The 24,670-nt window shown below is 49.7% G+C and overlaps 1 protein-coding gene across 17 annotated transcripts; it reads right to left on the reverse strand.

The window, feature by feature from the left end:
• Nucleotides 1-2,299: 2,299 nt before the first annotated feature.
• LOC141732520 (von Willebrand factor A domain-containing protein 5A-like) lies at nt 2,300-12,366 on the reverse strand. Of its 17 annotated transcripts, none has more exons than XM_074561614.1 (19): nt 12,120-12,366; nt 11,138-11,264; nt 10,959-11,017; nt 10,370-10,617; nt 10,042-10,264; nt 9,543-9,685; nt 9,274-9,403; nt 8,714-8,841; nt 8,353-8,441; nt 7,769-7,913; nt 7,365-7,444; nt 6,154-6,265; nt 5,656-5,820; nt 5,428-5,531; nt 4,892-5,073; nt 4,509-4,712; nt 3,780-4,003; nt 3,445-3,571; nt 2,300-3,240 (listed from the first exon to the last, which is right to left on the reverse strand). In XM_074561614.1, exons 3-19 carry the CDS (start codon nt 11,005-11,007, stop codon nt 3,161-3,163), a joined length of 2,433 nt encoding a protein of 810 aa, XP_074417715.1. In that variant the 5' UTR covers nt 11,008-11,017; nt 11,138-11,264; nt 12,120-12,366; the 3' UTR covers nt 2,300-3,160. The 17 variants fall into 17 exon arrangements, with proteins under 17 accessions (XP_074417715.1, XP_074417712.1, XP_074417711.1 ...); XM_074561611.1 differs by having other exon boundaries at nt 9,274-9,388; nt 10,959-11,037; nt 12,120-12,302; XM_074561610.1 differs by having other exon boundaries at nt 10,959-11,037; nt 12,120-12,302.
• Between the last annotated feature and the right edge of the window lie 12,304 nt (nt 12,367-24,670).

Raw genomic sequence — 24,670 nt, forward strand, 5'->3', positions numbered from 1 at the left:
AGTCTCTGTTGTTCCCATTCCCTTTCTCCATGCAGGTCTTGTGGAACTCAGCAGGTTGGTAGCTCTCGGGGATCTGAGAGTGCTTGTCCAAAGGCATCTGAAAGTGCCTGCATAACTATAACACTGCACTGCTAATAGTGACCATGGCTGTGTGGCTGACTGCTTGATAGGTATCCACTGCCAATTGTTAGAGTCAATCATATCACAGTTATATTGTAGTCACATACTGGCAAATTTAAAGAGACATAACTGACATAAATGCGCCTGCTATTGCTGTGATTATCATAACCACAGGCCACAGCCTAGGTAAGGTATTACAGATCTCTCCACGTGTACTTCCTATAGTCACAGTTTCTTCCCTCACTGGCTCATGCCGCTCTATGCTTTCCTCCCCAATAACAGAGGAAAACACACAACTGATGTCATATCATATCAGATGCCTTTTTTCCTGTCAGGAGAAGAATTGGCACCGCGGGTGCTGAGTACCTCTGGGCTCCCAGCTGTGGTTTTAGGGCTCTGTGTTCTGTTGCCATTAAGAGGCTGCTGAGTGCATAGAGTGGGGAGTGGGGAAGGAGCAGCATCTAGTGTGTGCTTGTGGTAAATACCCATTACAAACCTGCGTGCATGCTCAGGGAAAGCCCATGCTTGAGGAACAGAACCCTCTGCCCAGAGTGCATCCTAGGGTTTTCCCAATTTCCCAAGATTGTGGGTAAGCACAATGATGTCCCCGCTTATTTGCTCCCCATGGCTTTTGAGCCTTTAGAGGGAGATGGAGATGCTGAAGGAAAGCAGCTAAGGGTCCATAGAAATTCTGGGATGGGTGGGCTGCTCAAAAAGTGATGCACCCAAACTCGAATGCACCTTTCTCTGAGGCTGGGATGAATTGTGTCTGGAGATGTTAATGACAAGTGCAATTAGGAGAGGTTCCCCCGCTGAACACTGTGAATGAAGAGTGTGATGGTGCCTGTGAATGAGGACTCAGGTCTGGGTGTCACCTGTTCTGCCCCATATCGCTTACCTACCTATTCTCTCTGAAAGCCCTTACCTCGCAGGAAGGCCAACAGAAAGTTTAGCTTTTTCACTCTTCCTTCCATAGATGGAGCTCTGGACCTGAAGCACCTGAATGCCATATCCTGGTGTTATGGAAATAATCGGTGTCCTGGAGGGTGCCTCCTATGGGATTTCAGGGAGGGAGCACTGCACAAGTGTATCCCTGTGGAGGATGAAAGCTCTGAGTGGGTGCAAACTGTTTCAACACCTCAGGCAATGGCTGTCCCTCCCCAGACCTCCAAAGCATTTCAGCCTGCTGTGAGAAAAAGAGAAACTGAGGTGGGGCAACAAGCACAGCCTTTTCCAAACTGATGCAGCAGAGCCTGGTGAGGCTCCGAAAAGGGGATTCAGCTCACATTCTGCAGAAGACTAAAGTAGGATTGACTCCTTCAGAATTAGGCGGCCGTGGCTGACTGAGGTTGCCTTTTCAGCCTCTGCCAGTGGTCAATGGGGAGAAAGAAGCAGAGTCTGGTATTCCCTCCAGGCCATGGAGACCAAGTTCGATCAACCCTTGGAAGTATCTTGGAGGGAAGAAGCCAAAACCTGTCCCTGGGTCAACAATGCATTTGTTGGTGGCTGAAGTAAGCTGAGCTACCAGTACTTCCTCACAGCCATGATTCATCTCTCCAAAATGGGAGGTCCCCAATGCCCTTCTTTCCTCCTTCTGCACCCCAAGAAGTGTGGCAGGGACATTCCTCTCAGCCCCATCCCATTTGCATCTCTGGGGAAGGTGACTCCTCTGTCTCCCCACTGACGCCCAGGGAAGGAGGGGGTTGCCAATGCACTCAGACATTAGCGCTGTGTCTGCTCCAGATAGCAGAGATGAAGCTTAAAGGGAGAACAGCATTTATCTTCAGAGTCGCATGCTCCAATGGAGTTAAAAAGTTAAAGCTAAAACCAAGTTGGACATTAATCACCTGACAACTTTTCTGTTACAGCTAGGATAAGTTAGATATCAGTCATCGATCTGCTGGGCAAATGTTGCTACAGCCGGTACCTCTAAGAGCAAGCTGAAATAAGTTCAAGCCAAAAGGAGTCTAGAAAAAGCCTGGCATGTCCTTAACTCTTGTCTTGCTAACCTAGAACAGATCTATGTTCTTCCAAGAGCAATGGCAGTCCCTTATTCACTGTATTACAATACACAGCTCTCTGGGAAGCGACCTTTCGTGCCCCTCCTGGTGACTTATAGACGGCCCCTGGAAGGAAGGATCATAGACCCGACTGAAATAAAGACTATGTTGCACCTTTTGGCTTAGGGAAGATTCACTGTTTATTGGAAAATGAATCAGAGACTTTGCCAACACGGCATGAGACCCATGAATTAAGGGTGCTGGGGCAGGAGGTGGTACATTTCATGACTGGTTTGCTAATCAAAACCTCCTGCTGTTCCACCTCCAACATACTACTAGTTTTCAAATCAATCTCGCCCCACATGAGTTCTCTTGGACATTGTGATGGGCTGGGACTGATGCGGATGAGAGTTTTACTTCCAAAATGATTGTTTTACATGGCAACGCAGATACGGGAGTTCCTGACACAGCCTGACCTTATGGGGTAAAGGGAAGAGTTCGGTGAGTGGGGTGCAGCAGGAGTCCTTCATTGGGAGCCACTGCCGTTGACACCTCTAAACACTCTTCTGGTGTGCACAGCAGTCTCTCGTCAGGACAGAAACCATAGAATCATATAATAATTTGCATTGGAAAAGACCCTGCAGACCATCAAGTCCAATTGTTAACCTAACACTACCAAAACCACCACTAAACCATCTCCCTAAGCACCACCTTTGTGGAGGCCAGTAGCCCATTTTGCCAAAGCCAAATGCAGGAAGCGCAACCACTGGAGAATGTGATGCTTCCTTCCCACTCCCACCTCCATCCAAACCAAACACGCTGGAGGCTCTGAACTAGAGGCTTTCTCTTGAGGAGTTCGGCATGCTACAGGTTCAGCCCAACTGGTATAAGACATAAGCAGTGAGAATTCATCTGTAATGTAAGATCGCAGCTGGTAGCAATAGTGGTATCCCAGCATGGTAGGTGAATTTAGGCTATACTTTCTGGCCCTTTTTATCTCTGCAGGTGCTGCTGATCTGTAGCACAGGCACGTGTTGAGCTCAGAGCCTGAAAACACTTGGCTTCACGCTGCTCCCAAGGAGGGTGTTGGCTGTCTCCAGGCACTTGTCCAGCTGAGACACTGCAGTCAGAGAGAGACAGGCACACTAGGGAAGTTAGGCAGGAGGGAGACTCCACAAATGGAAAGGAGAATGGAGACACAGGACTCCTTCACCTGCCCCCAGGAAATTGTGGTCCTGCAAAGGGGTGAGGCAGGTCCCACTGGAGAGAGAATGGAGGAGGCTGTTCTGTGGGGATCAGCAGGAGAAGGATCATCAAGACTCACCAGCTTGGCTGCACAGCCAGGTCACAGCCTTGGCCTCCAGCAGCTCACAGAGGTCTTGGTAATACTCGTCATGTCTGTGTAGCCACGTCACAGCCATCACTGTGGCCCAGATGCTTGGCTCCATGACCTGTAGTAGAACAACAACTGAGACTAGCACGCAGTGCTGAGCATCCTCCCTGCCCCCTCACTGCTTCCCACCCCTTCCTTTGTGGCTTCTGGTTTCTGATCCCTTCATTCCTCTCTGTCTGCCCTTTGGATGCCAGTGTTGCCACCAGCCAATGGGCTCCCACTGCTCCAGGATGACATGCTGCCACCGTAAGAGGTTCTCCCCTTACCTCATCAGGCATCTTTCCCTTGATTTCATCCTCATCAACTTCTAGCACAGAGGCCAGTCCTGAGCTGAGGGCCCAGGAGCCATCTGCATTCTGCAGGGCCACCAGCTCCTGACACTTGGCAGCGGCTTCAGGGCACCATCGCCACAAAGTTGAAGAGCACAAACCAAATTCCATGGGATCCACATACTTGAGAGAAGAAAAAAGTGGTGGTGGTGGTTTACATGCTGTGGGAGGAGATGTGAACAGCAAGGTTGGGAGAATGACAGGAATCTGACCTCTCTCTACTCCCCTGTGCAATAATAATGCTCCAGAACATTATCTCTGCTCTTCTTTAGGCAGCTACCTGCAGTCTAAGCTCCTTCCTGTACGTCCCCAGAGCAGACCCATCCACAGCTCTTTCTGGACACCCCTAACTCATCTCCAACCTCGGTCATTGCCTATTCTCCTGTCATTCCTTCCAAGCCATGTCCCAGGACCTCCCTTGATACTCTCCCAAAACATTTTATCCAAACGTGTATTTATGATCCAGCACCATCCCTGCCCCATCCCTGGGTGTCCTTGAGCTGGGTCTGATATTTGCTGAAGGACTTGCAGGTTTAAGGGTAACTAAGGGAAGGGGTAAAGGCAAAATTCATTGGTTTCCATGCCATGGGCAAGACATGGCAGCATAACCCTTCTATAAGATATTAGGTTATCCCGACATCTCCCATGTGGGTCAAGGCCCCATACCTTTTGAGCAAGCTCTCCTCTGGGGCAGGGCAGCAATGTCATGGGTAAGTTGACGGAGGGCAAGCCATGATGCACGCACCGCTGTCAGCCAGCCAGGTGGGACCCAGATGCTCTTAGGATAGCAGGAAGAGATCCTGGAGCCACGAAGTTCAACGATCTGGCAGGGGATGAGTGACTGGCGGGGTGGCAACAGTGCCAGGGGCCCTTTGAGAGCAAAGAGGGCAAGGGGCTGAATTAAACAGATGGGAAAGAAGCACCTGGTGGTGACGGGGCCTACCCCGCAAGACTGGGGGTGCCCTGTGGCTGGGGTTCCAGATCCAGTGGAATGAAAACATCCCATGGAGCTGCCCCACCAGCTCTTTCCCAGAAATGTCTTTCCTTACTTTGGTACCAGGTGACCCTCTGTGGTGTGCGAACCCCCACATAGCTGGTAAAGGGGCAGATGATCCCTGAAGTGAGGCTGATCTCAACTGCACGATGTCTTGGTTCCTCCCCTGACCCACTCACAGACTCTGGCAACAACCTCTTCATCAAGCACCTCGCAGCCAGACGATGCCCAGCCAGCCTGGGGACAGAATGGGGTGAGCCTGACCACCTGGCTTATCTTCATGTTAGGAGAAGGTGGACAGAGAGAGAGCCTGGACACCTGAATTCTTTCCCTTCAGGGCTGAGGATGGACAGAGGGGAAACCTGGACGCCTGGGTCCTTGTCTGTCTGAAAGTGATGCCCAGGTTTCTGGGTCCTACCACTGTGGGGTCAAATCAGGGAAGGGAGGCATGCTTGGACACCTGGGTTCTCTGCCAGTTTGGGATTGTGTGTGGAAGGTGGGAATGCGTAATCTATCTGGGCTCCTCCTCAGCTGGAGTCAATGTTAGCAATGTGGGGGATGCATGCATCTTCCCTTAGGACGGGCTCTCACCGGCCATCTCCCTGTGGGCACAGGGGGAATTCAATGGTGTAAGTGACATCTTGGCCATCCAGGCTGTACTGCAAGGTCATGACCCCTTTGGCCACTGTTGTATCCTGTGAACACATGGGAAGCTACTGGAGGTTACTGGGGACACAAGATGGTTACTGGGGGATATTGGAAAGTTACTGAAAGATTACTGGGAGGCTACTGGAAGGTAACTGTAGGCCCAGCTCTCACCTGTGCCTGTCCATGGATCTGGGCATAGAGGAGGTTGTGTTGACCCTGGAAGATGGATTGAGGAGTGCCCCCCAGCACCTCAACCTCCAGGCCGCGGGGCAGGGTCCAGCTCAGAGAGACTCCCTCAGCTGCTGGCTTGAGGGCCTGCTTCAGGCACTTCAGCACCTGGCGACAGAGGGCAGGACACCACAGTTGGCAGCTCCACCAGGGTTCAGCCCATGTCCCCCGATGCTGGGGGTCTCTGGGGGACAGTGGAATGTGTGGGGTAACCTGTGCCAGCTGGGTTCCCTGGGTGCAGTGATGTCTGTGGGTTGTAGTGGGGTAGAAGCCTGGGCACCTGGGTTCTCAGTGTGGGTAGAGTCAGGGAAAATGAGTGCCTGGGGTCCTGGGGCAGCTGGGTCTTGACTACTGTGTGTGGGCAGTGCAGGTGCTGGGGTACTTGGAAGTCAGTGTGCCTGTGGAATAGAGGGGGACCAGCCAGGACTCCTGGGTTCCTACCACAAAGCTCCTCCTGTTGTCAGAGGAGACGTAGGCAGCTTCACCCCCTGTCTCCTTGGCCAGGGCCATAGCCAGGGCAGCGCTGTCCTCAGAGAAGCAGAAGGAGAAACACCTATGGGGGAAGCAGGGAAAGGTGTCAGAAATGAGAGCCAGAGGTGGGCGCAAGGATGTGGAGTAGAGCTGGAGGACACAGGCTGGAGTTAAAGCTGGAAGAACAAAGTTGGGTTGCAGAACAAGGGGGCAGGAGGAAGAGCAGGGAGTGAGGGCCTGGGGTTGGAGCTGGGGTTAGACAGGGAGCTGGCAGAGGAGAGCTGGGACTTGGGGCAGAGCTGGGGTGAGTCTAGTGGGGCTGAGAGAGAGCTTAGGGACACATCAGGGTGTACAAGCCCTGCGCCTCAGTCTCCCTGCTCACTCTGTGAAAGGTGCCTTGGTTGTGGGAGTAGTACGCAAAGACTGCCACATGGGAGCTTGGCACTGGAGAGCTGTGCTGGGTGGGAAGGGTCTTTGGGACACTGGAGGCACCCAAGGACTGGGACAGGCACTAGTGAACAGGGACCCTCATCAGGGATCATAGAATCATTTAGGTTGGAAAAGACCCTTGGGATCATCGAGTCCAACCATCAACTCCACTCTACAAAGTTCTCCCCTACATCATATCCCTTAACACCACATCTAAACGAGTCTTAAACACATTCGGGGATGGTGACTCCACCACCTCCCTGGGCAGCCTATTCCAATGTCTGACCACTCTCTCTGTGAAGAATTTTTTCCTAATGTCCAGTCTAAACCTACCCTGTTGCAGCTTGAAGCCATTCCCTCTTGTTCTATCGCTAATTACCTGTGAGAAGAGACCAGCACTAACCTCTCGACAATGTCCTTTCAAGTAGTTGTAGAGAGCGATGAGGTCTACCCTCAGCCTCCTCTTCCTCAAACTAAACAGTCCCAGCTCCTTCAATCTCTCCTCATTAGATTTATTCTCCAGGCCCTTCACCAGCTTCGTTGCCCTCCTCTGCACTCGCTCCAGCACCTCGATATCTCTCTCATATTGAGGTGCCCAGAACCGGACACATTACTCAACGTGTGGCCTCACCAATGCTGAGTACAGGGGGACAATCACCTCCCTACTTCTGCTGGTCACGAAGCATGGAAGGGATGGAAATGACTGGGCAAGCAAAGGATGACTGGAGGACTGGGGAGCGAGTCTCCATTACCGGTGGCTGTTGCGGTGACGGCAGACCTCAGCTGCAATGGCTTCCACATCAGGGGGTAGCCCAGCCATAAAGATGAAGAGCTGAGAGACAGGGGACATGAGTGGTGGGGGTCTGGCACAGTGACCCCCAAATGGGGAGAGCAGGCCCCTGAAATGGAGAGAGGGGTCCAGCAGAGAGACCCTCTGTAGAGAGAGTACCCTAGGGAGAGATATCCACTCAGGGGCAGAAACCCCCAAAGATACAGACCCACCTCTCCATTCCCCCCTCCCCGACCCACAGTACCATCCTTGTTCCCTTGTGACCACCGTGTACTTTGGGTGGTTCCTTCCACCCACACTCCTGTGTCCTCTCTCTCTCCCCTTGGACACCTGCCCCTCCACCCCTCCATGCCCCTGTACCCAGACCTGTCGTGGATGGCGGTGGGGACGAGGGGTATTGTAGACTGAGCGGAGGGTTTCCAGCAGATTGGAGTCACCCAGACTGGAGCCGGTGGAGGGGATGCGCCGCATGGCCTCGGTCAGGTTGTCCTGAGTATATTCGACACTTTGCCTGCAGGGGACAGAGCATGTTTGGAGAGCACATTGCTCTGTGCTGGCCCTAGTGCTCCTGAGACCCTGTCCCATAGCACTTCCCACAGCTATGCCCTAAGGTCCTCTGCAAGTCCCCGCCCCGTAGTAGTTCTTCCAGAGACCTGGCTTCGTAGTTCCTACAAGTCTCTTCTCAGCAGAAGCCCAAGAGGTGCTGTCCCATAATGCCACAAAGAGGACAACCCCAGAATCCAGCCCTGCCCTCCCGCAGCTAGTCGAGCCCTCCTGCACCCAGCCTTGCCTTATACCATCCAGCATCAGAACATGCACCCGTGCCCTCCAGCATCTAACCCTTCCTCATAGCACCCATTCCAGCACCTGACCATGCCCCACAGTATCAAGCCCTACCCACAGCACCCAATCCAGCACCATAGCACCCAGCCTGTGCCATGTTTGCTTACGAGTAGATGCCCACAGAGGTTTCTTCATAGCAGTAGATGTTGAAGTAGCAGCCCAGGGGCAGGCTTTTGAGAAGGAAGAGCAGGGAGTCCTGTGGAAAGACACAGCAGGCAGGTCTTGGGAGGCACTTGTAAGGAGTACAGGTGCCTTGGCCCATAGCCTGGTCCTCTTAAAGCCTCTGGTCTCTCCTGGGTGACCCAAGCCAGTGCCCTGAACTCTGCTGGTCACACAAGTTATTTCAGGCCCTTTTCAGGCCCCACCAATCCCCCCTCATGCCTCTGTCCCTGCATAAACACCTGCCCTGGCCCGCTCCCCCTCAGCCTGCTCCTCCACCCCATCCTGGTCCCTGCTCTGAGGAGGTACCTGTGCATGCTCGAGGAATGTGGTGTTCAGGAGGAAGATGAACTCTCCAGACTGGCGCTGCCCAGGCACTGCCTCAGGGATGCTGGGTGCCAGCGTCACCAACACCATGGGGTCACCAAGGAGGGAGCCTGGAGGAGGCATGGGGTGGGATGAAGGCTAGATAAGGACCTCCCTCCTCCTTCTGGTACTGATTCTCATTGTGCTTTGGGCTTCCACCATCCCAGAGCCTGTGGTGCCCTACACTGGTACCTCAATACCCTACTGCACTGTCCACCAATTGCACAGCCCAGTGCCTCATGTATTCCAATCCAGTGTCTCCAATACAGCTACCCAGTGAGACCTAACATAGAACCTCACATGTGCATCCTGCTATAGCTGATAGCTCACCACAGTGTCCCCAGCACCCCACCCTGGAGCACCAGGACCCAAACTATGCCATCTGAATGCCCACTATTCCCATCCCAGTGTCCAACGATACCTCGCCTCCTAGTGTCACCCTGTGCCCCAGTGCCTGCTGCAACCCAGAGGTGCCTCCATGTTTCCTCCCCAGCTGTACTCACCTGGAGGGGCCTCAGGGTCTCCCTTCTCCACCACAGCACTGACTGCAGTGGGGTCTCCATAATATACCAGCAGCTCCAAATCATGATGACATTGGGGGCTGCCAGCCAGTGAGACCTGAAGAAGGGGTGCCTGGTAATACACAGGAGGAGGGGACCAGAGCCAGCATTTGGCCGGGAGCACAGGCCCTGACACCAGTGCATCCCCTTTTTCTCAGTGAAGACACCCTTCCCCAGCTCCCCCTGGGATCCTGGCACGCAGGAGGACATACCTGTGCAGTGCTGTGGTCCTGGGCAGTGTAGATCAAAGGGGTGAGGGCAAAGTTGGCCTGGACATCGACCACTCCACGGGGTGACTGTAGGCTAGCGGTGAGCAGCAGGCTGTAGTGCAGCTTGCTAGTGCGACAATTCCAGACTGCAAGGAGAAACATGGCCCGGGGTAGCACAAAGGCTCTCCCTGTGTGGGTGCGCGCAGCAGGATTTTGCACCCCTATTTAGGACATGTGGAGAGAATTGGGGGCTGTCAATAAGGTGTATGGAGGGGTCCAAGAGTCTGTTTATGGGAAATGTGTGTGGGAGGTGTGGATCCCCACATGGGGCACAAGGAAGAATATGTGAATCTGTTCAGGGGCTGCATGGGGAACCAATATGGGTCCCCCTGTGGGTGCCAAGGGAAGTTGCATCAAGTCTGTTCATAAAGTACACGGGGACCCTGTGATCCTTCTGTGGGGTGTGTGACTGGGAGGGCAGGTTCCTTGTGGGGTCACTCACCATAGAGTGTTCCGTAGGGATTCAGTGTGGGTGACAGCACAAAACGGGCTGCTCCATCTGGCTCCCGTGGCAGCTCTTGGACGTAGCGCAAGGTCACGACCACCTCCCTGCCAGGGGACAGGGTGCCCAGGAAGCAGGCAAATGCCTCGCCTGGATACTCAGACTGATCCCGAAGGTATTCCAGATTCTCCCAGCCCCCTGTAGCCTCGTGCGGCTGCTGGACCTGGGAGGGACAGGGAGGGACAGAAAGCTGATCACCAGGCAGGCCATGGGCTGCTCATCCCATGCCCCTGTGGTGGTTCGCCCATTCATCCCTGGATGCTGGTACCTCATCTTGCAGCACAGCGTGGACCTTGGCGTCCTCACTGCGGGCCTGGAAGGAGTAGATGGCCATGTGAGGGCCCAGGGGGAAGACGAAGAGGACTTCCGTGGAGGTCTGACTCTTATTCTGGTAGATAAGTTCGGCAGCCACATCAGCCACATAATCCTGGATAGCAACATCTACAACAGCACTGCACAGAGATACTGGGTACAGGGGTACGCGGAGCCACTTCCCCAGGAAAAAGGATCCTGTTGCTGTTGGGAGAGATGCAACCTGTCCATCAGCACACATGAATGACACAAGGAGGTGATTGGGGCTGCTTCAACTATGTGGCTGTTCCCACTCTGAAAACCAAGACTAGGTGACCAACATTACTGAGGGTCTATTGTGAGCCTACCAGCAAACAGTGTCTGCCCTCCACTCCCCTTTTTCCCTTTTTCCCCATATCTCTGGTCCCCACCCATTTCCTGTAGAGTTCTTGACCATTCTCATCCTTGTTTCATCCTATAGCTGCCTACAGTCCTCCTTTTTTTGTCCCCCCTTGGGAGCATTCCCATCACCAAAATGTCCCTCAGCTGTCTGATCCCCAGCTCACTGTCATGGGCGTAGGATTTTCCTAGAAGTCCAAAGCTCTGATGCCACATTTCTGGAGACCTGCAGACAAGAAGGTTCTTCTGTAAGAGGAGAGATCCACAGAAACCATGTCAGCCCCTCATTGGTGAAGATTCCTTGTCATTTCCTGTCCTACACACGTAGCTGGAAGCCCCAACCCACCATGTATAGCCAAAGCAAACCCAGGGGTCCAGAATCCCTGTTCATGAGCACTGGGTTGTCACCAGGAGTATCTCTGCATTGAAGAGGTCTGGACTCCACCCCCAGCATGGGAGAATCTTGAAGAGAACTAAGGAATAGCAAGGGAAGACAGAGGGAAGAAGGTGTGAAAGCAAGAGTGCATGGATGGAAGGAAGGAAGGAAGGAAGGAAGGAAGGAAGGAAGGAAGGAAGGAAGGAAGGAAGGAAGGAAGGAAGGAAGGAAGGAAGGAAGGGAGGGACTGAATTGGGATGAACAATAGATGGCTCTCCATCCATGGCTGGACGGACAGACTGGCAGACAAGGTCCATTTTGGGAAAGATGGATGGGCAGTGAGACATCAGAATTTTTGTTGAAATGGATAGATGGAGAGGCAGAGGGGTCCGTTTCAGAAGAGATGAGCAGGTACCCATCACTAACAGTATTGTGTCAATGTAGCTGCACAGGAGACCGCACACATGAGGATATGTTGATGGAGTAGCTTGTGAGGGCAGGTTGAAAGTCTAGGTAATAAGAGGAACATGATGGAGAGAGAAATGAGGCCAGGACATGATTGCAGAGCAAATCCCAGAAAGGCATGAGGGGGAGGGTGTAGTTCAAGTCATATCTGGCTGTCTTCCAGCCAAGTGCCAGGAGGTGAAAGGGACCACCCTCCACTCCAGACCCATCCACATAGATCTCTCTGGTTCAGACGCATTTGCCTCAATTTCCCCCCTTCTCACTCTGGGGTGACAGGGTGGGGAGCACCAGAAAAATCCCCACCCCACCATTGTGCTGACAGGGTGGTCAGACAGAGCAACTAGGGTGTACGTCCTTGGGGGAGTAGGGGTGAGGGATGGAGAGAGGGATGGATTGAATAGGAGCGAGCTCTCCTCAGCGCACAGGGACAATGAACAGAGAATAAGGCCAGAATAACAAAACGAAGCACAAACAAGCAGACACTCACCAGAATCAAGGCCAGAGTCAGCAGGGACGGACTGACGATCAGACGGATGGAGGGAGAGATGGAAGAGGAAGGGGGAGAGAGGGTAAGGGGCAGACGAACGAGATATGGGAACAGAGGGGGGAGGGCTGCAGAGACAGAGAGAGATGCTCGGTCTGGCAGGAAGATGCAGGGCTACGCAAGGAGGAGGGATGGCTGTGATGGAGAGAGAGGCGGAGGGGCAGGCGGACAGACAGACGTCCGGGAAGGCGGGGAGGCAGGGGCAGGGGGGCGGAGACACTGGGATCGGCACTGGGATCGCTGCAAACCTCCTCCCCGGCACCGGGGCGACTGGTTCCCTTGGGGGCTGTGGGGGCAGCGGACACCGCCGGGAGGCTGTGGGATGGAGAGGGGACAGCCCCGGTGGAGGGAATCTGACCGGGGTCCCTGGACCCCTCACTCCGCCTCGGAAGCCAAAGTGGCGAGTGGGCGGGAGCGCGGCAAGAGCTGCTGCAGCGGCGGGAGCACCCGCGCCCCCGCCCCGCCCGCGCCCGAGCGCAGGATGCTCCGGGCACAGCCGAGGAAGGGGCTGCAGAGGCCCCTGCAGGCCTGCTCCTGGCCAAAGGGGCTCTGCCCAGCCCTTCCGCTCTGCCCTCACACCCGGTGCAATGGGCCGCAGCTGCCAAGGGGGCTCTGCAACCAGGGCGGTGTCTTCTGGGTGGCTGAGGAGGTGGCACTCGTCCCACCAGGAACCTGTCCCCTTGCCAGGCCTGCAGCACCGACTGCAGATTTGGAGACTGGGCTCAGGGCCATACGCTGAATAATGCTAGGCCGTTAATTGGGCGGTCGATTGCAAAGAAGCAAACCCAACATACTGGCCAGCTGAGGAATGGGGAGAGTTTGCACACCAGCTCAGGCTTATATACCTACTTTTGACATGGGTGTGTCCTCTCATCTGCTGTATTGGGAAGCTCCATCTCCATTCTCCGTGCAGGAGCCAGCCCCATGCACATGCCTCCCTGGCAGCCAGCCCCTGGTTGAGACAACCCACCTCATCGGGGCACCAAGACACTCGAAGGGCCAAATTGCACTGGACTTCAGATGTGTTGCTCCCAGAGCACATCCTGGCTGTTTCTCACTGGGAGAGTGCAGTAAGATGAAAAACTTGTGGGCTGAGATAAAGACAGTTTAATAAAGCAAAAGGAAAGGTTGTACACAGAAGCAAAGGAAAAAAAAGGAAAAAAATATTTATTCTCTCCTTCCTATCAGCAGGCGATGTCCAGCCCCTTCCCGGGAAGCAGGAGCTCAGTACACATACTGGTTTCTTCGGAAGACAAACAACGTCATAACGAATGCGCCCCTTTCCTCCTCCTTTGTCTTAGGTTTGATTGCTTAGCATGATGTCATACAGCATAGAATATCTCTTTGGTCAGACTGGGTCAGCTGTCCTGGCTAATGTCCTCTCCCAACCCACCCCCAGCCTACTGGCCTTTGGGGACGGAGGGGTAGGGCGTGGGACATTCAGCCTTGATGCTGTGCGAGCACTGCTCAGCAGTAGCCAGAACACTGGTGTGTTATCAACACAGTTCTAGCTACAAAGCACAGCATTGTGAGGGCTGCTGTGGGGAAAGTTAACTCCGTCCCTTCTATTGCTACATTAGTTGTAAAAGGATGAACAAGGAACATGCAGGAAACTGTTTCAACAGTTATGATGTGCAAAGGCAACCAGCAGTGTCTGGGTTTGCAAGACTTCCTGCGTTACTGATGGAGAACTGCAGAGGGAGCCAAATAATGAGATTTTGTTCCTATTGTCTGTGGTTATAGTCCCTGAAACAAGCAAGCTGGAGAGTCTCACCACAACACAGAGGGAATTTGTGGATTAGCCCAAGAGTGAATGAAGTTTGCCTTCTTGTGGACGGTTGGAACTTGGAATTCAGGAATGGAGTGAAAACTTATGTGATTCACACCCTGGTTGCACCCTGTGCATCTAGAGGGACTCTGTCAGTCACAGTACATGTGAAAAATAATAATGCTGCAAATCTAGACATGTAGCGGAGAAAAAGGTGCCTGATGAGTATAGTGGCAAGGGATGTCTCCAGGACATGTGGAAAGAGTTGTCTTCTGGAGGTGTTTCTCTCTCTCCAGGACTCCAGCTAGAGCAAACATGACTATTTCAGACTTGATATATCATCTTTGTTGTACTATAGATCGAAAAGATAGTTCTTGGGCCAGTTCTTGTAGTCTAGTTGTGACTATTACAGCAGCGAAGATGGAATGAACTCCTTTTGGCTTCTGGAATTTATGCCCATCTTTGGGTTGCCAAATACAGCTGTACAGAGGTCAGTTCATCTGTCCAAACATTTGAGGTGCCCTGGGGTACCTGGACATTCTCATCAGGCCACTAAATATGATGTAGAAACTATAAGAAAACCACACTCTTCTGAGTATGCAGTTGGATGCCAGGTGGGGTACTCCAGGGAATCTCAAACTATTTGCAAGTCCATATTCTGCCTTTGTTGTGATGTAGACTTGAGGTTTCACTCCAAAGAAGTGAACAAGTGCTCATTCAGTGATGGTGACAGCATGAGTGTTCTCCGTGAGTTGCAGGGAGCAAAACTTGGGAAGCAGAGGGCAGTACCAAAGGATCATTTGGTCAGTCTCTTTTATCTCCATTGTAACAAGGAGGTAATGAACATTGCTGGAATTTGTTCTTACACCATAAAGTAGACTGTTGTAGGTCCTTACTTGGAGCATTATCAGAGCTCTGGCAAGAGGTAGTGGGATACATGACATCAAGAAAAGCCATTAAGCCCATGGTTTTGATCTCACAGAGCAGAGAAAGAGATGTTCAAGGTCAAATGTAACAGAGGATGGGGGCTGCGGTGCAACATTTAAGACTGCAGGTGTTTGAATCCAGAGATGGCTCAGATCGAGGTGGAAGGAGGGAGCTGTGAGTTAGGGTGGCTTGTGGTTCATGAATGTGTCAGCAGTGTGTGTTGCAGTCACAGTGTCTTGGCTGATCGTTATAACGGAAGCCTGGGGAGCAGAACCCCTGCATCTGCCAGTGTTTCAGAAGGGCAGGTTTGGAGAGGTGGGTCCATGGCCATTTCCTTTCCACGTGCCGTGTGTGGAGATTGCTGACTGAGAGGACCACCTTCCCGGCACCTGGGGATTGCCGTTTGACTTCTGTAAGGGAAGTTTGATACAGGAGATGTCTATGGCTTTCTGTGCTGCCTGTAATCAAAGTCTGTGAGTTTCTGCTCTGATGAGTCCTGGTGGGAGCACATTGTCCAATTACGTTTCTGGTCTCGCATCTCACACTGGGCTCCATTAAACTCCAAGTAACTTTTCCTTCTGCTTCTGCCTGTCATTTCTTCAAGGCAGCTTGCCAGATTTTGCCACAGCTACAAAGTAACAGGGAGGCAGCACCACATTCCTCACGGGGCTCATTAAAATGCTGACAGACATAATGAGCTCTGCGTGTGGTTTTCTGCCACTCCCCATAGAGTTGCAAGCATCCTGTAGCTGATCAGGGGCCTCTCAGATGTGTTTCAATGAATAAGTACAGTATAATTTTCATTTGTCATTTGTTTTAATTATGCATGACAAGAAGAATAGAAATGAAGGTGTTTTGAAAGGAAATTAGCCCCGCTTATATCCTGGAGGGAATAAGGCAGAGAGAGGAAAAGTATCTTTGTCGCCAAGCAACAAGTGGCCATAGTCAAACTTTGATTCATGTGCTGGGAATAAGATAGTTCTTATTACAGTCTATTCTCTTGTCACCGCAGCCCACAGCAGGGTCAAAGGCTCTCCTTGCAAAGCCTTTGCCTGCTCTAATTAGCACTGTCTTTACCTGGTACTAACTATGCACAGAAACAGGAGGAATGTTCGTCACCACTGCAAAACAATTTCAAGGTCTTTTTTGATGAAAGAAAGAAAAAAATCTCTATTAAAGAAAGTGATATCTTTTACTCTGGTCCCACTGACCTCCAGTTTCCTCAGGACATGAACCCTGAAAATAGCTGGCTCAATGGAGAGAGGGACAGGTGATAGAAATTTTCAGGGGCAATTAGACTACGGAATGTTTAAACAATGGGATGAACAGGAATAAATTCAGGAAAACTGCATGCTCATGCAGAAGAGAATGCCATTGGCTTGCCAGATAATTTAGCAGATGGACAGGACAACTGAGTATCGACTTGATTGACTGCTTCAGGAATTACAGCGTTAGTGAGGTAGAGCTATGGACAGGAGCATTCTCTTAGGATGGCTTTTCTTCTCCAAAGTTAACACCATTTTTCAACATTTCCATGTCGGGAACACGGGAAGTTACAACAAAGACATTTCAAATGTGAAGAATGGACTCAGCTGAAATAGAGGGATACCCAGGAAAGTTGTGGATGCCCCATCCCTGGAGGTGTTCAAGGCCAGGTTGGACGGGGCTTTGAGTAACCTGGTCTAGTGGGAGGTGACCCTATCCAGGGCAGGGGGTTGGAACTAGATGATCTTCAATGTCCCTTCCAACCCAAACCATTCTGTGATTCTGTGATTTTTTTGGAAATGGTAAACTAATTGTTGGAACTGTTCATTTAAAATTCTTATACTATTTATAGCCAAACAAAAGCAAACGAATAGCAAAACAAGACAAAAATATAATCATGAGATAATCAATCTATAATCAAATTATAATCAATAGACAGATGGGAAAGAGGCAAATATCAACACTTCTTACAGTTAAAAATGTATGGATCATAAAAAAATCTTTTGGTGTAGTGAAGTAGTATTTCCTTCTAAAGTTTATTGCTTGTTTCTTGCTTTTATTATTAAGGCATTCATAACGTTTTGCTTTTGGGTGTCAGTACTTATTCCAGGGATGGACTAAAGTAGCTTTCTTCTCCAAGCCTTGCATGTTCTGACTTTTCTAGAAAAGTGCACAAGACTCCAGTTGATGTTCTCAGCAGACTGACTCTTGAGAGACCCTCCAAAGGCAGCTTGGACTTGAGGGTGTATTTTGAGTGAACGTAGTGGATTGAGCTGAAATCCACCAAAAGCCCTTCTTACAGTATTTATTTACATCATAGAAGAGGTTGTTGTAATTTCAGTATAGCTAGTCATTTGCAAAGTCCTGCACCTGGGACAAAATAAGCCCCCTCCAGAGGACAGGCTGGAGGCCTGGTGAACAAGGTGTTGAATGTGTCTCAGCAGTGTGCACTTCAGATGATGAAGGCAGACTATATATTGTACAAAATAATTAGAAAATAATTTCTGCAGAATAATTAGAAATCAGAATTATGCTGAAATGTCTCTTGTTAGTTGTTGGGGGAGAACCAGGGAAACTGTATTTTCAATTTTTATGTTTATTCTCTGGTTTTGTTTTGGACCCGGTGCTCTTTTCTTAGAGCCTACACCGAGCTCTTTGACAGGAACAATGTTTAAACTGCATTTGGGGACCTACAGCATTTTTTGAAGTTCAGAAAGGGTGGAATTTATGAGATTAGAACTTCAAGGGCAGGACTTACTTCAGTATTAAGATATCTACATCAAGGCATCTATAAGCATATTTCCCAATAGTCATTGGAGATCCAGCCAGTGCAGCCATCTGAGTTCCAGGCACGGTTTGTCTGACTGGCAGATAGATTTCTACTTAAGAGAGAGCCATCTAGGTTCTACATGAGGCTTTATTTTTTTTTTCCCTGTTCAAAAATCCTGAACTATTATGAGGGCTATGCGTAGTCACCAAAAAAAACCAGGAGAAAACTTCTATGTCATGGAGCTGAGGGTTTGCATTGTAGCCCTGAAGGAATTGCTTGAGAGCCATTGCAGGTGGTAGACACTGCAGAGCTTACCTAGGTAGCGTTGGATGACAGTGTAGAGCAGAAAGAACAAAACCTGTTCCAATCTTATCCATGTTGCCTCTTTGAAAGGGATTCCTGGAGTGATCTACTCTACAAACGTGTTTGTTTCACTCCAGATGGAGACAAGTAATTGACAGTCAGTTCCACCCTGTGGACATTCAGAGGACCAGGTGCCAAGAGCAATCAGAAGAGTTATTTGACAGCACTAAAGAAAATCCATTTCTTTCTGGGAAAGACAAACCCCAGGAGACTTTGTAGGGAAGAATCTATTTTCACCAAAATGGGTACAAAACATATTTTCCTTTCCTAGTTCTTTTGTTAGTTCCTTAGTTTCCTTTCCTAGTTCATTTGTCTCAAATGACATCAGGAAAAAGCCTGATGCTTAGTTTTCATTTGCTGATGTCTTTATGCATTCCAAATATCTGCAATTACTTCATACCCAGTGAAGAAGTCTTCATTATAGGGGACAGTGTGATTCAGCTGTGTAGTCAGCATGGGCAAGAATTAGGTGAAGATGAGGATATTTAAATCTAGGTGTCCAACTGAAGATGTAAATTGGGCATTTAAATCTTCATTATTATCCCTGCAGGTCCAGTTAATGCAGTTACTGGAATTAAACAAGCTATAGTGTCAAAGAATGACAGCATATACTGCTGTACAAGTTTCTGGAGGCTAGCAAAATATTCTGTAGCCCTAGCACTATATTTTGATTTATTCTTCCAGTCTTGCCTGTACACTAATGGTTACCTAAAAAATCAAGTTACCAAGCAAGGTGGGGCTTCTGTCTGACCTCCTGTGGATGTTCTTGGGTGGGATTACTCTTAGCTAACCTGAGGAGAGATTAACGGACCTACATTGGGGTGCCCAAATCCTGGTATTTATTTGTGAATCAGGCATCCAACGGTCAGAACAACCAATGGAGCCAAAAAAAAGATTCAGCTGATCAAATATAAGTGTTCTTGCTATGGGGACCTGAATGTCTCTCTCAAGTCCTTTTATTTTCTTGCTCTCCAGTCAGTACATTTGAAGCATAGAGGCATAACTCACATGACGATACAGGGACTGGGGGAGCAAAGTCCTCCCCCTGTAAAAGCAGCTCAGGTTCCTGTCCTCTGTTGATCTGACTTTTCTCCCTCTGGTCCCTGTGCTGCCTGCTGGATAAAATGGCTCAAATCCCCCATTCCTCCTTTTGAGTCTGAAGTGACAGGCAGAGCTGGTCAGAATTACTATTCAAGTGAGAAATGCATTTTCATATTCTAGGCTTTCACGCATGAAATGGGAGTCTTTCTTTCTAAGGATTTCTTCAACATAGTCCCTGGAGCTCTGTACTGTTCATAAGCTGAGATTCAAAGTAAAATTCTGCTGCATTTATTACATGTAAGGCTAGAAAATACCAATGTGATACTCTACTTTGTCCTTTTCAAGTAAATCAGTCAGATGATCTCAGTCAGAATTCCCAATTCTCAGCTCAGTCTGTCTGTGCAGAGACCAGAGGGGGAATGGAAGTCTTTGAGAGGTGTTAGCCATGATCTCAGAAACACTTCTGTGTCACACAATTTTAATGCTCTAGGTGATCTCACAGCCTCCTAGTCCGCTCTCTGCATCCTTCACTGTTTGAACACTACTGTAAACTTTTCAGTGTGTCTTGATTCCTGCCTTCCAGGTAATATTTTTGATCTTAAAAGGCATGGAGTTTGGGACTGGAGTGTCGGCTCAAAAGAATAAAGGAAGAGCAATAGTGAACAGTTACCATGTGATCCATCTCACCCAACATTAGAGTTCAACTGCTCACAGAGGTGTGCATGGCAACTGAGGATGCCTCAAAATAACCCCAGGATATCATACCTTGCTGCTCGACTTACTGCTGGGTCCTGCACTCTCTACCGGTCTTGTACTGATTTTGTACATAAACTCTGGCATCTCAAATGACACAAAAAATCCTAGAAAATGAATGACCACCTCCTCTTGGAACACTTTTCTGGCCATATATAGGAGACAAAGGTTACTTGGGAAAAGTCAGTCTGCATGTACCGATCTGATCAACGTGGTCAACCTGATTGCCTATTACTGTCTTTGAAAAACAGCAATGAACAGATTGAGAGGTTGTGGATAAAAATTAAGGGCCAAGCCATCAAAGGAGATCTCATTAATGACATAGATAGCAGAATTGAGGGCAACTTCAGCAAGTTTGCAGGTGACACCAAGAGGAGTGGCACAGTTGATTCACTTGAGGGAAGAGATGCCATCCAGATTCACCTTCACAGGCTTGATTATTAGCTTCATGTGAAACTCATGAAGTTCAACAAGGCCAAGTGCAAGGTCCTGCACCTGGTTTAGGTTGTCACCAGAATCAGTACAGACTGGGGATAAATCCATTGAGAGCAGCCCTGCAGAGAAGGACTTGGGGATACTGGTGGATGAAAAATTGGGTATGAGCCAGTAATGTGCACTTGCAGCCCAGAAAGTCAATCATATCCTGGGCTGCATCAAAAGAAGCATGGCCAGCAGGTCAAGCGAGGTGATTCTGCCTCTCTGCTCCACTCTCATGAGACCTCACCTGTAGTACTGCATCCAGCTCTGGGGTCCCCAGCAAAAGAGAGATGTGGGCCTGTTAGAGCAGGCCCAGAGGAAGGCCACAAAAATGATAACACTTGATAAAATGATGAGTTGTAACACTTACCTTATGAAGAAAGGCTGTGTTCAGCCTGGAGAAAAGAAAGGTCCAGGGACCTTATTACAGCCTTTCTGTATATAAAGGGGGCTTCTAGGAAAGATGGAGAGCAACCTTTTACCAAGGCCTGTAGTGACAGGGCAAGGGGCAATGGTTTTATACTGAAAGAGGGTAGCTCTAGATTGGCTATAAAGAAGCATTTTTTATGATGAGGGTGATGAGACACAGGTTGCCCAGAGAAGTTGTAGAAGTCAGATAATTGAGACTGTTCAAGGTCAGGTTGGTCAGGGATTTCAGCAATGGCAGGGGGATTGGACTAGATGACCTTTAAAGTCCCTTCCAACCCAATCCATTTTATGATTCTACGATAAGTTGACTAGATTTGTGGACCAGGAGAGAGCATGGTGTATCATTTACCTTGACTTTAGCAAGGATTTCCTCATTGTTTCCCATAAAATCCTTGTATCTAAGTTAGGTCATTATAATCTGGATGAGTGGACAGTTAGACGTGGAAAAAAACTACTTGGATAGTTGTACTCGGAAGACAGTGGTTAATAGGTTGTCCTCAACTTGGAAGCTGATAAAAAGTAGAGTGCTGTAGGGGTCCGTACTAGAACCCATCATGTTTATCAGTGACCTGGAGGAGGGGCAAGAGAGTGCATTCTTGTCAGTTTCACAGATGATACCAAATTGAGGGGACCAGGCAATACTCTTAAAGGCAGGACTGCCGTTCAGAAGGACTTAGGCAGGAGGAAGGGGGACAAAAGGAACTGCAAGAAATTTAACAAGAACAATGTACATTCCCCTTGGGTGAAAATACAGACTGTCGACTGATTGTCTTGAGAACAGCTCTATGGATAAGCACTTAGAGGACCCTGTGAGCAGCAAGTTGAGCATAAAACAAGCAGTATGCCCTAGCAGCAAAGAAAATCAACAGCACGCTGGGCTGCGTTAACAGGAGCATAGTCACTACATCAAAGGAAGTGACTGTTTCCCTCTAGTGGGAAGTCATTAGACGACATGTAGGCTACTGCATCAAGTTGTGGGTCCCCTGGTTCAGGAAACAGAAGCGAATGAACTGAAGCAATTTCAGAGGAAGGACACTAAGGTGGTTGGTGACCTTAGCACATGCCGTGTGAGGAAGAGCTGAGGGAAGATGGCTTGTTGATCCTGGAAAAAGGAATTTTTCAGAGAAACCTAACAGCAAGCCCTTCAGTACATTATGAATGTTATGAAAAGGAAGGAGCCTGGCTCTTCATAGTTGTGCAAGGTGGGAAGATGTGAAATAAGAGGCTTAAATTTAAAACAGACTGTATTTAAAGGAAAACTTTTTTCACCTTGAAAAGCAGTCAAGCATTGGAAAAGGGTATCCAGAGATGTTCTTAGGTAACCTGACTGAGCAACCTGAATCAAGGCCCTGCAGTTCCATATGAACATCAAAATGTCAAATTTTCCAAGTTTTCCCTCAATCTAAAGCTACATCTGCACTTTATTTCTTAATATGATTTCAGATGAAAAGAGGGAGAGGAGAGGAGAGGAGAGGAGGGGAGGGGAGGGGAGGAAGGGAGAGGAGAGGAGAGGAGAGGAGAGGAGAGGAGAGGAGAGGAGAGGAGAGGAGAGGAGAGGAGAGGAGAGGAGAGGAGAGGAGAGGAGAGGAGAGGAGAGGAGAGAGGAGGGGAGAGGAGAGGAGAGGAGAGGAGAGGGGAGGAGGGGAGAGGAGAGGAGAGGAGAGGAGAGGAGGGGAGGGGAGGGGAGGGGAGGAGAGAGGAGGGGAGGGGAGGGGAGAGGAGAGGAGAGGAGGGGAGAGGAGGGGAGAGGAGAAGAGAGAAGAGAAGAGGAGAGAAGAGGAGAGGAGAGAAGAGAAAAGAGAAGAGAAGAGAAGAGAAGAGAAGAGAAGAGAAGAGAAGAGAAGAGAAGAGAAGAGAAGAGAAGAGAAGAGAAGAGAAGAGAAGAGAAGAGAAGAGCCTGACCACTTCAGGGCTGACCAAAAGTTAAAGAATGTTATAAAGAACATTGTCCAAATGCCTCGTAAATACTGAAAGGCATGGGGCATCAACCACATCTCCAGGAAGGCTATTCCGGTGTGTGGCCACCCTCTCAGTAAAGAAATGTTTCCTAATGTGAACCCTGAACCTTCCTGGATGCAGCTTTGAACCATTCTCATGTGTCCTGTCACTGGATTTCAGGGAGAAGGGATCAGCACCTTCCTTTCTCGCTTCCCCTCCACAGGAAGCTGTAGAGAGCAATGAGGTCACCTCTCAGACTCTTTTTCTCTTAGACAAACCCAAAGTCCTCACTCACTCCTCATAGGACATGCCTTTCAGCCCTTTCACTGTCTTTGTTGCCTTCCTCTGGATGCATTCAGGTACTTTCACATCTTTCTTAAATTGTGGGGCCCAGAACTGCACGCAGTACTCAAGATGAGGCCACACCAACGTTAAATACAGCAGGATAATCCCCTCTCTTGACCGGCTGGTTGGACTGTGTTTGATGCACCCCAGGCTGTGGTTTGTCCTCTTGGCTGTGGTTTGTCCTCTTGGCTGCCAGGGCACACTGCTGACTCCTGTTGAGCCTGCTGCCAACCAGCACCCCCAGATCCCTTTCTGCAGGGCTGCTCTCCAGACACTCCTCTCCCAGTTTATACTTGTTCCTGGTGTTACTCCACCCCACTCCATCCCAGGTGCAGAATCTGTCATTTGGACTTGTTAAATTCCATCCATTGGAATCATTGCCCGATGCTCCGATCTATACAGATCCCTCTGCAAGGCCTCTTATCCCTCAAGACAGTCAGCAGCACCTCCTGGTTTAGTATCATCAGCGAACTTCCATTCAACTCCTGCATCTACCTCATTGACGTTTGCCTCTTCCCCTGCCCATCTGCTTATGACTATCTTCCACATGAGGTCTGGTACTCATGGTGATCATAGGCCATAGCATCATCTAGTTCAGTGGTCTCCAAACTTCTTTGACTGCACAACCCATCAGTAAAAAATTTTGCCAGCAGGCAAAGGAAGGGAAACAAGTTCATGGGCTTGGGGAAGCAAGCAGGAGGAGATCCCTCAGTCAGCAAGGATGTGTGATGGCATACCTTCAGCAGCATGATGTCATTTTTAAAGGGATGACTTGAATAATTGGGGTGGATGACCCAGTGGCCAACATGGAAAGCTTGCTGACTTGGCTTGCCCTTATTTACATTGTCAGCTCTCAGGATCACAGTGATATTCACGTTTTTGCCAGGAAACACCAACACATTTCAGCTACACTGACCACAACCACATGGGGTCCCTTACTCCACGCTGGCATAGGGCTGAGGTGTCCCATTCTGAAGAATAAAGGGAAGCAGGGAATGGGAGACACTGGCCTTTCTTCTGCAAAAGTAGCTCCGAGCCATGGTTGGAACCATGGACCAGGAGACCACTGCCAAGGAGTCCCGTCCCAGGGGCACACAGCCCCTGGCAGACAATTCCTGCAACTCAGAGGGGATGTATCACCTCACAGAGAGCCCTGCTGTGCCTGAAGAGACACAGAGGACTCTTTCCCCCCAAAGCAGGACTGCGGCTCTTCATGACTGTGTGAGACTGTGAAAAAATTCCACATACAAGTAAGAATGGGCCTTACGTTTCTTCAGCCGCACAGTGAGCTGATGAGAGCACTGCATCTGGGCGAATTAGGAATCCTCCACATCAAATGTTATCATCTAACTCATTTCTAATTGATAAATAAGCCATGTAGGGCCAGGAGTGGGGCTTAGCTTCTGACCCGCCAATGATCCTTCCTGGAAGAGAGATAAGAAGTGTTAATATCACATACACCACTATTTCCCATCAAGTTCGGAGCTACGTGAGGAGAGAGAGTCATCCTCTGATGTCATATGCCAATGATGCCAATAACTCTCCTTCCTGGGGCTGTCCAAAGCATTTCTTATGCACAATGGAGAGAAAAACAAACACTTCCTGGGGATGACTGACCACACCTGACTCTGGATGTCTAAAATGCTGTCAAAGAACACTACATGGCTACCTGTAATGCATCATTGGTTTCAGCCACAG

This window comes from Larus michahellis, chromosome 18 (genome assembly GCF_964199755.1).
Source record: "Larus michahellis chromosome 18, bLarMic1.1, whole genome shotgun sequence".
NCBI lineage: Eukaryota > Metazoa > Chordata > Aves > Charadriiformes > Laridae > Larus > Larus michahellis.

Bases quoted from the DNA above. Each gene is read 5' to 3' on its own strand.
- LOC141732520 (XM_074561608.1), bottom strand. From the start codon at position 11,245: ATGCTGGGGGTGGAGTCCAGACCTCTTCAATGCAGAGATACTCCTGGT. The intron at 8,442-8,713 runs GTACCTCCTCAG...GTCTTTCCACAG, and splicing joins CATTCCTCGAGCATGCACAG to GACTCCCTGCTCTTCCTTCT. The intron at 4,004-4,508 runs GTATGGGGCCTT...CTCCTCCCACAG, and splicing joins GAGGAGAGCTTGCTCAAAAG to CATGTAAACCACCACCACCA.